At 44.7% G+C, this 15,093-nt stretch overlaps 1 protein-coding gene across 5 annotated transcripts in view; it reads right to left on the reverse strand.

The window, feature by feature from the left end:
- RALGPS1 (Ral GEF with PH domain and SH3 binding motif 1) overlaps positions 1-15,093 on the reverse strand; it is a 1,028,186-nt gene that overhangs the window by 2,322 nt on the left and 1,010,771 nt on the right. For 4 of the 5 annotated variants that reach the window (XM_082262603.1, XM_082262602.1, XM_082262601.1 and 1 more), the window contains one exon: positions 11,259-11,371. In XM_082262603.1, the coding sequence (XP_082118729.1) occupies positions 11,259-11,371 (113 nt within the window). The remainder of the gene's footprint in view (positions 1-11,258; positions 11,372-15,093) is intronic. The other variant, XM_082262600.1, reaches the window with a different exon arrangement.

The raw sequence follows: 15,093 nt of genomic DNA on the forward strand, positions 1-15,093 counted from the left end.
GAAGGGAATGAGTGGTATACTCCTCTGGCTCAACTAGGTACAAATTGGGACACTTAAGAGAAAAATGCCTTTCAGCCTTTCTGATGACTTGATGCCGACCAATGCTTGCTGGCGCTTGAAATCACTGAATTGCTTGTACTGTACTGAAGACTGACTTCTGGTTAGCTCAAAGGTCCTTGACACTGCTCCCTCCAGTCCTTCCTGACTGAGGTAGCCTTTAATAACACTGAATACTTTTCCACTGGCACCCCCTTTTACTCTTCCTGCACCGGCTAGCTAGCTCCCGGATCCCTCTGACCTTCTCCGGAGTGGTCCCCTCTCACTAGGCAGACCCCCAGGGGCAGTTTGCAGTACTCACGACTGGGAATGCTTTCCTGAAACTCGACCCCTCTCCACTCCGCTGGTCCTCAGCACACCAGATTCTCTCTGCAGCTCCGCTCAGCCCTCTGTCCCCTCAGGCAAGACGTCTGGGTCACTTAATTCCTCTTGACAGGAGGAGAGACAGCTCTTTCCCTCCCAGGACTCTGCTTCCCGCCAAAGACGTTGCGTCATGTGCTTCCCTCAAACTTATACCCACTCCCAGAATGCTGTGCGGCAGAATCTGCATTTCTGGGGTAGATACAAGCCTGGGTGTGCCATTGGCCGGGTTTCCTCCACTGCCCAATGAGAGCTCTCACTGAGCACAGTGGGGAGACTCCCTAGTCTCAACAGCCACACCTGGGAACCATGACAACCTAGCTGAAAATCATGGCCCTGATGATAAGCAGACAAGGCCTACTACACTTTACCTAGCACCTACCTTGTAGGGTGCTACACATACAGACCTGGGGTGTGTATATGTTTAAAACTAGAGCAACCTGCATTAGAATTCTCCTATTACCAGTCGCTGCTCCCTTAAAAGCAACCAGTCAAAAACTCTGCAGTATATTGGCTACTGCAACCGGTTTTGTATGGTGGCTGGTCCTAGGATATTTTCATCCCCCAGTTGTATTGCTGAGCAATACTCTAGTGAGGAGGACTGTGCTGGACTAAGCCATTTTCTTGCCTTTATCAAAGCACGACCATTCATGTTAAGGACATTCTGGTGTTTGATTACTGAAAATCCAGTACATTTCCAGGACCCTCTTTTTCCTGATAGACCATCCTCTATCAGTGCTGTCATGGCCATTTGTCAGACCCTGGATAAGTCTAGGATTCCTTTCACACTTAACTGTTGGTTTTTGTTTTGCAACAGTTAAAGCTCAAAACTCATGCTTGTTCTGCACTACTGTGTTATTGGCCTTGTGGCTATGGTACATGTCGTATGCGGAGAACTCTTGGGTTTAAATGCAGGTCTATAAAAAATAAAAACTGTGACGGGAGACACTTTGGTTAGGGGGCCCCGTGGAACCAAGCTTACCTTAGAGAGGTTGGAAAATCCTGGTCTCAGCTCCCCAGATCCCTCTTATGTGTAAATCACCCTGTGTCTATTAGGGTCATAAAAAAATCCATAAAATAATGGATAACTACTTAATGGACACTGAGAATATGTTTTGGATTACTTCAAATGGGACAGTGATATTTTTTCACAATATCCCTGAAGAAATCTATGATACATTAATTTCACTGTATCAGAATGATGGAACATTTTATGAGCTTTGCCATATAGCCTGTTGTAGACCATTGCCATGAAGTCTGTAACTCCTGCATAAATAAAAGCATTGCTTAGATGTGGATTCCATGGAAATAATTGGAACACCTATTCTCTCTGCTATCAAACCCTTGTGGGATGTGTTTATACTTGTAATAATGTGTCCTTTTTATTCACTGTTGTAGGGGCCGAATAGTCTAGTCATCCAGGCTGATTTAAGTGACTTAGTTAATTTGCGTATGTTAATTATGTTTCTGGTTACAGTTTGTATTGTTAGGCTAATATATTCAGGAGGGGGATGTCCTCCTGTGTGGTATATATTTTGTGTGAGTTTGTTCAATAAAGGTTTCTAGATCTTATACAAGCTATTAATGGCTAGTCTTGAATATTGGGACTATAATATCTAACCTCTACTTTCAAGACTGGAGTAAGGGGTATACTGATGGAAGTACCAAAGCAGGGTTCTGGCGGTTCCGTCACAAAACCCTTACTGTGCTTGCTTCTCATGGAGAATGCTTTTTTTGGTGCTTCTCTGGACAACTTTATAAAATGTCACTGGGAGGAAAGTGTACCCTTTTACCCAAGCAAAAGAAAGCTCAAGCTGCAAGACCTACTTCCTCTTGAAGTCAACAGCGATCTTTTTTGTTTCTCCTATGTCTCTAAGCCCAAGTCTCAAAAGGGCATAAGCAACATGTCTCTAAGCCCAAGTCTCAAAAGGGCATAAGCAACAAGCATTTTTTATACATTGATGCTCCACAGACCAACATTTGAGCCAAATGTTCCTTCACATATATACTAAAAGGATTCCCATTCTGGATATTTGGTTTATAATATCCTCTAGCCCGTCCACCCAAGAAAGTAGGGCTACAGGCCAAAGCTCCAGAGAGCATCAACATCCATCAAACAGAAAGTGTAAGGGTCCAAAACAGAGACAGACTACTTCTTTAGGAACCCCTCCTCCATAGGGTATTGCTGGGCAAAATGCTAGTACAAAGACCTTTTCTGAATCCAGTCAATCCCCATAAAGGACTGGATGAAGTAAGGCAATCAACTGGAAAGGTTGTAACAGGTTGAGAGGCTCTTTAGAGAATACAGACTAGTTGCTTTAGGTGTAGCTGGCATAGGCAGCTCCAAATTGAGAAGTGGGGACTGCATCTGTAAGGACCAAGATGGTATCCTTAAGTTTTGGAGATAGGTCTGCTCTGTGTACCAAATTCTTAAATAATGTAAAATCCTTTTCCTTAGCTGACTGTGCAGAAGCAACTGTAACCGCTGGGAATTCTGAGATTCTGTGAGATAGTGCATCACTATTTTTGGAAACCATTTTGAGAGAGACTTTGGAGGAGAGGGCATGAACTCATGCTTGTAGCCTCTGATTTTTGTCCGCTATTATAGCTGCATTTTTTCCCATAAACTCAGACATAACCGGTAAGAATTCTTTCCTAGACTATACAAACAAAGGGTTAACCTCTGAAGGGAAACTGAAGACTCAGAGGAGTGTTGCTCAGGTAAGTGCCAGCGATCCGCACTTCTACTTGTGTCAGATCCTATAGAAGGGACACTGCTAGCAGATTGAAAGCTAGCCAAGCCCCCAGGACCACTGCCCTTGTGCTTATGATCCATCAAGTTAGAGTGAGAGACATCCTGCAAGGGAAGCTGGATGTTTGCTGTTGGAGCAGAAAGGAATAATGCCATCTGTGACCAGGTCACAAAAAAAAGCAGGACGCCCGGTACCATTGAAGAACTGATGCATGTGCATAGGAAATGGCAGGAAGACAAAAAGGTCCATGCACACTGAGACAAAATGGAGCACACTGAGCAGTAAGGCCACAATAGAGGGGACCCCCACAGAAGATTGGGGGCATAGACCACACAGAGGCTGCTCTAGCACTAAACTTTGAAAATTGATGTCGCTCCCCTTATCCACCACTGCTGTTCGATTGTGTTGTTGCTGGCGCTTAGTGGATTAACGCCTTGGAGGGGCAGACCAGACTGCATTCACTAACACAGGCTCTTCTTTAAACATGGGAAAAAGATCTACTCACTGCAACTTGGGTCCAGCAAGGGCCCTATAGCACCTATCTAAATACATCAGGGAGTATGCTGCTCCCAGCAGTCTTTGTCCCTCTGGTGGGCATACCCCCTAAAGGGTCTTTTAGGGTCAAAGGTTCCATCAGATAGTTATACTCAACATGGTACACCGTTGCTACCTAGGCACGCATCTTATGCAGTATTGAGTGCCAAAAGGCATATAACAGGCCTACCCCACTTCAGTCTTAATTTCGTCAATGAAAACATTTTCGTGGCAATTATCCACCTTTTTCCAATGACAAAAATGAAACAAAAATTACGCTATTTTTTCATCCACTGACAAACTATGATAAAAATCAATTCCATTTTCATTAACAAACAAAAACTAAATGAAAATGTGGGGAGGGACATTTTACCCTCAGAACTTCCGGTTTCCACTGAGCTAGATGCCTAGCAGTTAGCACTAGGAATGTTGGTTGAATCTCTCACTCTATCACACGAGTGCCTGGGCTATGAGCATCTGGACAGCACATCCCACCCTCCCCCCTCACATACACAGATGGGAGAGGCTGTATATGCTCTCCCTCCCTGTGCCTGCCCTTCCCGCCATCCAGGAGGGGAACCTGCCCTGGGCGCTGTGTAGTCCTGTGAAGGTTAGGGCGCGGGGAGCTTGTCAGTACTCCATTCCCCATCTGCCTGAATGAGAGAAGTGATCATGCACCCATCTCAAGCAGCTGGGGAACAGAGTGGGTCTGCAACAGCTGGTGAGAGAGAAACCTAACTCTTGGCAAGGGGAAGAAGAGGAGCTGAGGGTGGCAGGAATTCACTGGTAACATCGTCCATTATCTCATGCACTGGCCATACCTCAGCTGGTGTGATTGAGATGGTGGGAGACCGCTGTCATCTGGGATGTGTCAAAGGGATGTGTCCCCTGATCCTCTCACCCTGCCGCTCCCCCAGTGCCGGATCTCCTCCACATCACAAGCGCTATGCCACTACATGAATCTTTGCTGCAGCTCTAACGCTTTTGATGTGGAGGAGATCGGCACAGAGGGATCATCAGGGAGAGAGGATCAGATGACACGTCCCTTCCTCTCCAGATGATAGCGATCAAATAAGCAGCGGATGCTTCAGTAGCACCTGCTGGTTACATAGTATGGATGCAGCCAGAAGCTGTGGGGTTCAGTTCCCACTGGGCTCCACCTCTAGCAGGCAGGGGGTTAACTGTGAAGCAACCCAACTACAAAGAAAATCTGATTGGAGTTCCACAAACCCTGCTAACATTCTATATTCATAATACGTTGAATATAACGTTTCAGGCTGCTATGAATGTTAAAATATAGTGTAGCATATACACTCTATTACACACACATTCTTAAAGAAAAAATGTATTGCATGTATATTGCACCTTAATGTGTGTGTGTATTTATAGAAGATTATGGTTTTTGTGTATTTATAGAAGATTATGGTTTTTGCATATCTTCAGGATATAGTTGGAGGATTTCATTTCACCATTTTGTGTTTTTAAATATTTGTGAATTAATAAAGTGTATATGTTATATTTCAATGGTTACAGCAGCCTAAGGGCTCTTTCACACGTTCCGCCTCCGTAGTCGGATCCGTGCTGCTCAGCGGGGATCGATCCGCCGATCCCCGCTGAGCCGGCAGATGACAGCTCCGTCTCCGCTTGCAGTGCGGAGAGGGAGGTGTCACAGCCCCTGCTGCTCTCTATGGGGGATCGGATCCGATCCCTGAACGGATGGAAAAATAGGGTTTCCATCCGTCCGGATTTCACGGACAGGATCAGATAAGGATGGCAGCGGGTGTCAGCAGAGGTGTCTCCGCTGGCATCCGCTGCCCCATAGAGCTGCATGGAGGATCCGATCAGATCCGCCTAAAAAACTGACAAGCGGATCTGATCGGATCGCCTGTGTGAAAGAGCCCTAATTGTCTATCTTCCATGTAATATTAACAGAATGTTGGGGGGTTGTTGAGCTCTAATTTGGTTTTATTTTTTGTAGTTGGGTTACATATTGGTTTTTACCAGGAGCTCCTTCCTCTCTTACTACTGATGTCTAAACTTTTCATCACTTTATTTTGATCCCTGCCTCACTTAACTACTGATCTCTGTCTCTGACCTCTACGTCGCTTACTACTCAATCCCTGCACTCTGCTTACCTTTTAGCCACAGCCAATATTCAGCGCAATAAAAAATACACCCAATTTTTCTTGTGGCGTCCTACACACCTAATTTTTTTTCTTGCTCAAAATGGCCCAACTTGCAATCCTGCACAAGGCCCCATTACTTTTTACATCTTTGTTTCCTCATATTTTATTATTGTTGGATAGAATTTTACATGCTTCAGTGCAGTGTGCTGATCTTTGAAGGTACTAAGGGTCATATGTTGCTCATTCCCCAACTGAAGCTCATCCAAATTATTTAAAGTTCATTAAAAACATAGCATATTCACAATTAATGGTTTTGAAATGCCACTGTCTCTCACAACCTAGGCTTTAACAGCCAGGCTGTTAAAGCCAGTGGAAGGGTGCAGGGCCGGCGCCAGCCATAAGGCAGCCAAGGCGGCCGCCTGAGGGCGCCAGGAGAGGGGGGCGCCAAAGCAGGGGTTTCCCACAAGGTGCTAATCCTAGTGGCGGCTGCCCGGCCCTGCTCCCACCTGTCCCTAGTTTACCGATACTGACAGGTGGTGCAGCTCAGCATACCCCCGGCCAGGCGCCGTTAAGTTCACCAGCTCGCCTCTTCTGCACTCCTCCCCCCCCCCCCCCATTGCCAGATGCAGCGATGAATAGCTGTATCCTGAAGATGAAAATCTCTCCTCCCACCTGGGTGGCAGCAGAGAGAGGGATAGGAACGCCTCCAGTTAAGCAGCACACGGAGACCATCGCTGATAAACTGGAGAGCGTGTGAAAGGATAGGGAGTTCGGGGAGGAGCCTAGAGCTGAGTACGACATGGGGGGGGGGGGGGTTAAGGCCAGCAGAGAGCTCAGGAGGAGAATGAGTGGCATTGGTGGCACAGCACAGATGAAAATCTCTGGGAGGTAGGGCAAGCAAGCTGCTTTTAGCTTTATGGAGTCAGAATCTGCCTGTGAATATTGTTGTAGCAGCCCTGCCCACAGTCTCTGATTATTCCTTGTGCCATGCCCACAGTCTATTATTATTTTATTTGCCATGCCCACAGTGTCTGATTATTCCTTGTGCCATGCCCACAGTCTCTGACCGTTTCTGGTGCCATGCCCGCAGTCTCCGATTAGTCCTTGTGCCATGCCCACAGTCTCTGACCATCTCTTGTGCCATGCCCACAGTCTCCGATCGTCTCTTCTACCATGTCCGCAGTCTCTGATTTTTTCTTGTGCCATGCCCGCAGTCTCTGACCATCTCTTGTGCCATGCCCGCAGTCTCTGATTGTGTCTTGTGCCATGCCCGCAGATTCTGACCATCTCTTTTGCCATGCCCGCAGTTTCTGACTTGTGCCATGTCGCAGTCTCTGACAGCCTCTTGTGTCACGTATGCAGTCTCTGACCATCCCTTGTGCCATGCCCGAAGTCTCTGACCATCCCTTGTGCCATGCCCGCAGTCTCTCATCATATTGTTCCATGCATGCAGTCTCTGACAGTCTCTTGTGTCATGTATGCTGTCTCTGACAGTCTCTTGTGTCATGTATGTAGTTTCTGACAGCCTCTTGTGCCATGCCAGCAGTCTCTGACTGTCTCTTGTGCCATGTATGCAGTCTCTGATCATCTCTTCTGCCATCTATGCAGTCTCTGATTTATTTATTTATCTCAGGTACTTATATAGCGCTGTCAATTTACGCAGTGCTTTACATATAGATTGTATATTCACATCAGTCCCTGCCCTCAAGGAGCTTACAATCTAAGGTCCCTATCTCGCATACATACACAGTAGGGCCAACTTTTTTTTATTTTATACAGGATCCATTTAACCTACCAGCAGGTCTTTGGGAGTGTGGGAGGAAACCGGAGTATCCGGAGGAAACCCATGCAGGCACAGGGAGAACATGCAAACTCCAGGCAGGTAGTGCCGTGGTTGGGATTCGAACCACCGACCCTCTTGCTGATCATCTCTTGTGCCATCTATGCAGTCTCTGATCATCTCTTGTGTCATATATGCAGTCTCTGACCATTACATCATGTATGCAGTCTCTGATCATCTATTGACAATGTATGCAGTCTCTGATCATCTCTTGTGCCATGTATGCAGTCTCTGACCAATACAACATGTATGCAGTCTCTGATCATCTATTGACAATGTATGCAATCTCGGACCTTCTCTTGTGCCATGTATGCAGTCTCTGACCATCTCTTGTGCCATCTATGCAGTCTCTGATCATCCCTTGTGCCATGAATGCAGTCTCTGACCGTCTCTTGTGCCGTGAATGCAGTTTCTGACCTTTTCTTGTGTAATGTCAGCATTCTCTAACAATCTCTGGTGCCATGTATGCAATCTCTGATGATCTCCTGTGCCATGTATGCAGTCTCTGACCGTCTCTTGTGCCATCTATGCAGTCTCTGATCATCCCTTGTGCCATGTATGCAGTCTCTGACTATCTCTTGTGCCAAGTATGCCGTAAAAAATGTGGCTCAGTCAGTAATGTCAGTCATGATTTTTGCCAGTAAAAAATGAATGCTGTTTGAATATTTTGGGCGCCCATTTCTGTAATTTTCACTTGGGGAGGTTGGCAACACTGCACCCCAGTAAAGTGCCCCCTTCCCCCGCTATGTATCCTGAGTGCCGCTTGCCCATCTTTGGCATCCGGGACCAGCATAGCTGGTGCTGCCGGGTTAAGGGGAGGGAGACGAGCGGACACATGTACACTCTCTTCCCATTCTTGTTCCTGACTTTTAAGCAACATTGACACATTGACAGTTTCCCCAGCCATTAAAGCTGGGAAAGAATGTAATGCAATGCAATCTACACTGCATTACATGGATGACTGAATGCATGATAACATTGATGATGTAACATCAGCAGGCAAATAAAGTGTATGCCATATGGGGGGGTTTGCATTGTGGAGGGGAGGGGGTGGCAGGAGGATGTTTGGTGGAGGGGGGCACCAAAATGCACCTTCGCCTAATTGGACAAAAATCCTTGCACCGACCCTGGAAGGGTGGAAGATGAGGCCTTGGGATAACCGATCTGGTTGAGTCAATAGAGTGTCAGCTGACAGATGAACAAAGATGTCATACTACACTCTCTGAGGCCAATCTGGAGTTATGACAATGCTTGAAATGATTTTAGCCTTCATTATCTGAAATAGAGAAGGTAAAAGCTTCAGCAGGGGAAAGACACAGATCAGATCATATGGATTCCACAGATTTGCTACATACAACATCTAATTTCCCACCAAAGTATGTAAGCAGATCATCTTTCTAGAGAGAATATGGATTGCTCCTATGCCATGAAAATGTTTTATTGCAAGGTTTTCAAGCAGAGTTTGGACAAATGGAACTGATTCAAATGCAAATATTGTCAATATCAGCACTTGCATGAAGCTCCTGAGGGAAGACCTAAGTCAGGACTGAAGTTGCCAAACCTGACTTTGCAACTTTGTCAGTTTTTTTCTTGGGGTAGGAAGACCGTTGCCTTAAAGCGGAGTTCCGGCCTCAGAAAACAATTTTTCACTAAAAATACCCCCGGGACAGTGAGGGATAGTGCATTCCACAATGGATAGCCTCTGAACTGTCCCAGGTCACACTTACCTTTTAGAAGAAATACTTACCTTGAAAATTTCTTCTCCAGCGCTGCCATCTCAGGTGTGGGCACCTGAAGCCAGTGCGTCCTCTTCCGTGTCCTGTTCGGTCCCACAAAGCACTGCACCGGCCCGCTCGTCACTTCCGGGGCAGGCGCGTCATCCCTGCACAGCTTCTGGGAATGCCCAGAAGCTGTTTAGCAGGGAATGACGCGCCTGCACCGGAACTGAGGAGCGGGGCCGGTGCAGGCGCATTGTTTCCTGGGAGCGATGAGGTTCAGCTCCCAGGAATCAATGCAAGCAGGAAGTGACGGCGTGGGCTGCGGCCACAGAGGGAGGAAGTGGAAGAAAGGTAAGTATATTTTCTTCAATATCAAGGTAAGTAAACAAAAAAAAAAAAAAAAATCGGGACTATCCATTTCTTTTACAGGTGACACAGAGCAAGCGGGTGGCCCAAAGTCGTTTTTGAGGCCGGAACTCCGCTTTAAAGGGTATCCAGGAGAAGGCTCAAGAACTCTAAGCATTGTGATAGAGAATCAGAGATGGCTAGGTGATGTTCAGGATCTATCTGAGGTCCTTCAAGGTCCGCAGTGTGATTGATACATTGGAGTTCAAGGCCAGGGAGGTCTGCATGTACAGCAAGACAAAGAACTCCGAGCCAAGTCAATGGCCATTGGAAGAATCACCAACTAGTAGTGGTGGTTCCTCCCTCAGTAAAGCAGAGGAATCTCTGATGACTCTGAAAAATAGGAATGTGTAAGATATGCATCCCTTATGTTCATGGATGCTAAGAAGTTTCTGCTAGAAAGGGAGGCAATTAAATCCAAAACTTTTCAAAAAATACAAAGGTGTTCGAAGTTTTTAAGTTCAGGATGGGCCAAAAGCATTATTTTGGATTTTAGAAACTGTACACAGGTTTGAATAAAGCCTTGACACTTTTCAGTTGGGGGAACAGAAATATCTATCTCTATGAAACAGCAATCCCTGAATGGCTTTGTTCAACATTGCTATGACATGTTAAGATATGAAGTGAAAAACTGAATGAGAGGATTTTCCATTTGTAACATTTGATACTACCTACCTTGCCCATGCATTGACTGTGATGCTTTACAAAACTTGGTGAAAGCCATCAGGCATTCCACTGCCTCTGATAAAACTAGTAGGGGTGGACCTTTATGTGGTGTCAGATCGAGCTGCGGGCTAGATTCCTTTTGTTGGTCAAGGACAGTTGGAACCCCCTGAGCTCAAGAGGCTTGAAGAAAACCTGTAGGTCCAGAAATTGGAACTGAACTTGGAGGAACAAAAAACGTTTTAAAGACGTATTGGAAGGTGTTGACTAGTTGGTGTCTCATCTGCAAGCTGTAGCGTAACCACCATTAATTTTAGGGCCAGACTTAATGTGACCAGTCTTGGCAGATAGAGCACAGAAGAAAAACAGGTTTTGGTAGCAGCAGGCTGTAGTAATATGCTGATGCTCAGAACCAGTGTAAGTGTGTGTGTGTATCTCTTGTTTCTCATACCCAATGTTGTGCTGACCCAGATATGTACATTTTCTCACTGTTCAGTGGAGTTCCCCTAGTGGAGTACTGCCAACATTCTGTGCTGAGGAAAAAACACCAAAGCGGTGAGCACATCATAACTTGAAGAAGCATGCAGCAATTCAAGTGTTGCCACAACTGACGTGCACCAGTTCAGCGCTGCTTGAAGTAGTAGTGCAAAGACCAGGGCAATTGAAACATTTAAAGAATTTTTTGCAAATGCAGCCACCATATTTCTATTCCAAGAGGCCCACCTTTTAAAGTTATTTAACCTAAGTAAGGCATTTATAGATAGCGAAGAGGACTGAGATGGTATAAAGTTGTCCCTCTTACCATCTGCTGCGTCTCACTCACCGGCGGCCTTCCACTCTTACACGCGTCATCCAAGTGTTTGTGCCACAAAATCGCATGGAATCGGGAGCTCGTCTGGAACTTGTAAACATTCCCTAAACAACAAAATGACAAAGTCAGTTTGATCACACCCAGTCAAAGTCAGTTTGATCACAGCAGAGACAGGCAACACTCCATCATAAGAGATAACAATAATTCAGGAAATGCTTTCTGCCTGTGTGTCCTGTATCTGCTCAGGAAATAGTTATGACCCCTCTAGCAGAGGGCAGAAATCATTTTATAATTTTTTTTTATTGAAATCAACAGTGTGTACAGTAAACCCCCCTCCATTGCGGGGGTTACGTTCCGGACCCAGCCGCGAAAAGTGAAATTCCTCGAAATAGAAAAACCCTATTAAAATGCATTGTAGGCATGATTTTTTTACTGTCACTGTACGTGTAGAAGCATTTTAAGGTCTTTAAACACACTTTTAAAACAATAGAAACTCATTTAAACACATAAAAGATACTTAGAGACAGAGCAAGAGCTATGAAAAACACAAAAATCTTTCATTTTTAATGATTTATATAGTAAAATAACATTACAAAAAAAAACGCGAATTACCGGGACCGCAAAAACTGAACCGCGATGTAGCGGGGGATTACTGTACAGCAGTTCGCTTGTCTGGTTAATTAATCTATAAGTTCCTGTGCCCCGCAGGGGGTGGGAGATGAGGTTAATCTCCACAGGAAGTGCAGATAGCATGGTGTGCTGTAGCTGGAGAAGCCAGATGTGCAGACATCGGGTGTTGTACAATTTTATTTTCTCTATGCTGGCAGAAAGTGTCAGATGACTTACATGATGGACACAGCGAGAGGAGCTGATGGCTACATAATTCACTAGAAGGAATATAGATGGTGCTTAGAACTGCTGAGTCTGATGGATCAGTATAGACTGTGTGCTACTTTCTACACCCTGGGACTGCTGGGACATATAGTTCTGTATGTTCTGTGCTGCTCTCCAACACTTGAAGCCCTCTTTTTCCCACTTTGTAGGTTTTTTTCTGTGAAAACCACTTGCTGCCAGGACTGCTGTGTGCCCAGAGACCCCCCCCTGGAGTGTCCTGCCGGTCCTCCCTGCTGGGTGCCCAGAGTCCCACCTACTGTGTACCCAGAGTCCCCCTTGAGTGTTTTCCTCCCTGCTGTCTGTCCGGGCCCTCCTCTGAGTGTCCTTCCTACACTCTCTGCTGTGTGCCCAGAGTCCCCCCTCAGAGTGTCCTGCCTGGATCTCCTGATGCCAAGGCCACCACATGCACTATTTAGGACAGTCTTATTTCCACAGCTCTTTGATCCCTTATCTCCCCTTCTGTTACCAATCTGAGTATGCTTTCCCCTGGTTGTGCCTTTTGCTCTGTGAACTGTCTTTCTTTTGCTTTGCTATATTCCCATTCCATGGACTGTTTCCATGAACTGTGTATCCATGGAGTGCCAATTGCTACTCTGAGGACTGTTTATCCATGCTATGCCCATTGCTACCCCATAAACTGTGTACCCGTGCTGTGCCCATTGCTACTACATGAACTGTTAAAATATATTTTGTGCTCTTTGCCGTTCCATGAACTGCTTATTTGTGGCGTATCCCAGCACCATCCCTCCTGTACACACAAGTCTCCCAAATGACTGCCAGTCGGGTTCCGTGTGATTTGCCTTTGTGTGCTCTTTCTGCACTTCTAGTTCGTCAAAACCCCTATTAGGTTTTTTGCTGTGTGTCATGTCAAGAAGATTTCCCTTACCCTGTCCCAGAGACAAAGCAGGAAGAAAGATCACTCCCCTATTATATCACCAAAACCGTTGGCTCCAATGGGGGATTTTCCTTTATCACCCGTTTCTTGCGTTTCTGTGACATCCACTTTATAAAATTTCATGAAAGTGTGCACAGACGAATAGGTGGCCACCTTGCAAACCTGTATCACTGAGGCCTGATGGCAGAAAGCCCAAGAGGCACTAAGCGCCCGCATAGAAAGCGCCTTAACCCTCCTCTTATGTTAGAATTCCGTTACTATCCATGATGTTAGGGTCAGTTTTGACCCGTGTTTTAAATCAGCCATAAAATACCCTCTGAATAATTTATCATAAAATTTGTTTCTTACCTCTTGGTTACCTTGTTAGGCTTCTTTATCCTTGAAAAGATTGGTTTTAATATTTTTGGTGTGACCCCTAGACCTTTCTTTTGATAGCATACCTCTCATTGTCAAATTTAAAAAATGGTAAAATAAAGTCAGCAACTCTGAAATGAATTTGTCCTATGTTTCTTCACTTTATTTAGAGAAGCAGACAAGCAGGAAAAGAGATAGGCCCCTCCCTAACTACAGCTCACAGGGTTGAGAGGGGATTGGCTGTCACTTTTACTAAGCAGAGAGAGTGTTTTATGATTTCAGTTTTGGCACTTATTAGTGTCCTAAAATCCTATATTATAACTGGGTCAGAATTGACCCTAACACCATGAACGTCTTAATTTTCACCACAGTATTTTATAATTTAGTGAAAAGGATTATTTTTCTATTACATTGTTTAAATAGAGGTTCCTGACAAAGTAAAAAAATCTTGATGCAATAAACAAATTTATGTGATACTTATAGACATTCAAAACCTGAAAACGGGTCAGTTTTGACCCTAACACAAGAGGAGGTTTAACAGAGAACAGAGGAACCTGACTCTTGATGGAATAGGCTAGCACCACCGTCTGTCTTGTCCATCCGGAAATGGTCACGGCTGACATTGCCAATCCTTTGCGAGGTCAAACAGGCTGATTTCCAAAATGACATGGTTGCCACAAGGTACACCCTGAGCTCCCAACCAACATCCAGAGAGTGCAAGGCAATCCCCCTAGGATGTTTAGACTTCGGACACAGGGAAGGCAACACAATTTCGTCATTCAGATGGAAACCAGAAACAACCTTAGTAAGGAAAGACTGACAAGGGCTAAGAACCACTTTATCTCTGTGAGCCACCAGGTAAGATGAACGACAAGACCATCCTGCCAGCTCCGGGACCCTGCATGCAGAAGTAATAGCCACCAAGAAGGCTACCTTCTGGGACAATGTAAGCAGAGGAAGCTCTCAAAAATTTTTGTCGGGATTATTGGTGATTAAAAAAAATGGATTTAAAAAGCCATGTATATTTCATCTTATGCATATAAGATTCTGAACAGTGCAGCGTCCATTTTGTTCAAGGTGAATGAAAGCTCATATGTTCATTTGCAAAATGTCTCTTACAAGAGAAAGTAGAATTTCAACAGAGGTCTTTGTATTTCTTCTAAGATCGTAAATAAGATTTACATAGACGTCTCTTCAGATAAGACCTAATGGTAATGCCAGTCTGTCTGTAATTATTTAACAATGGACAATACCCCAGTATACTCTATCAGACATTTAAAATGAACTATATATAAGTTTTTAAAGATACATTATTATGCACGAGAAGATATTAGCAATAATTATGTCATTATATTATGTAAGGCATATACATATTATATTTAGAAATTGTTTGTCTACCATATGTTGGATTTATATTCTTGTTAAATAACAAATCTTACTTAGACTTAAGAGTGAATACTAATTACTTCATTTTAAGGCATGTGGTAGGAGTGTTTATATAAGAATTGCTTTGGACTAGGCTAAGTGATATAAATTCTACAGGCCAGACAAAATGTCTGACAGTAATGGCAGAATTCAAATAATGAATGGCTTTTCACTAGCCAAGAGGTCAAAGGTCATCAGATAAGAATATATTCTAATTATTGTTAACTACTGAATCTAATGAACGGTACAACACTGCCC

This window comes from Pelophylax lessonae, assembly GCF_965119305.1.
Source record: "Pelophylax lessonae genome assembly, chromosome: 7".
Taxonomy (NCBI): Eukaryota; Metazoa; Chordata; class Amphibia; order Anura; family Ranidae; genus Pelophylax; species Pelophylax lessonae.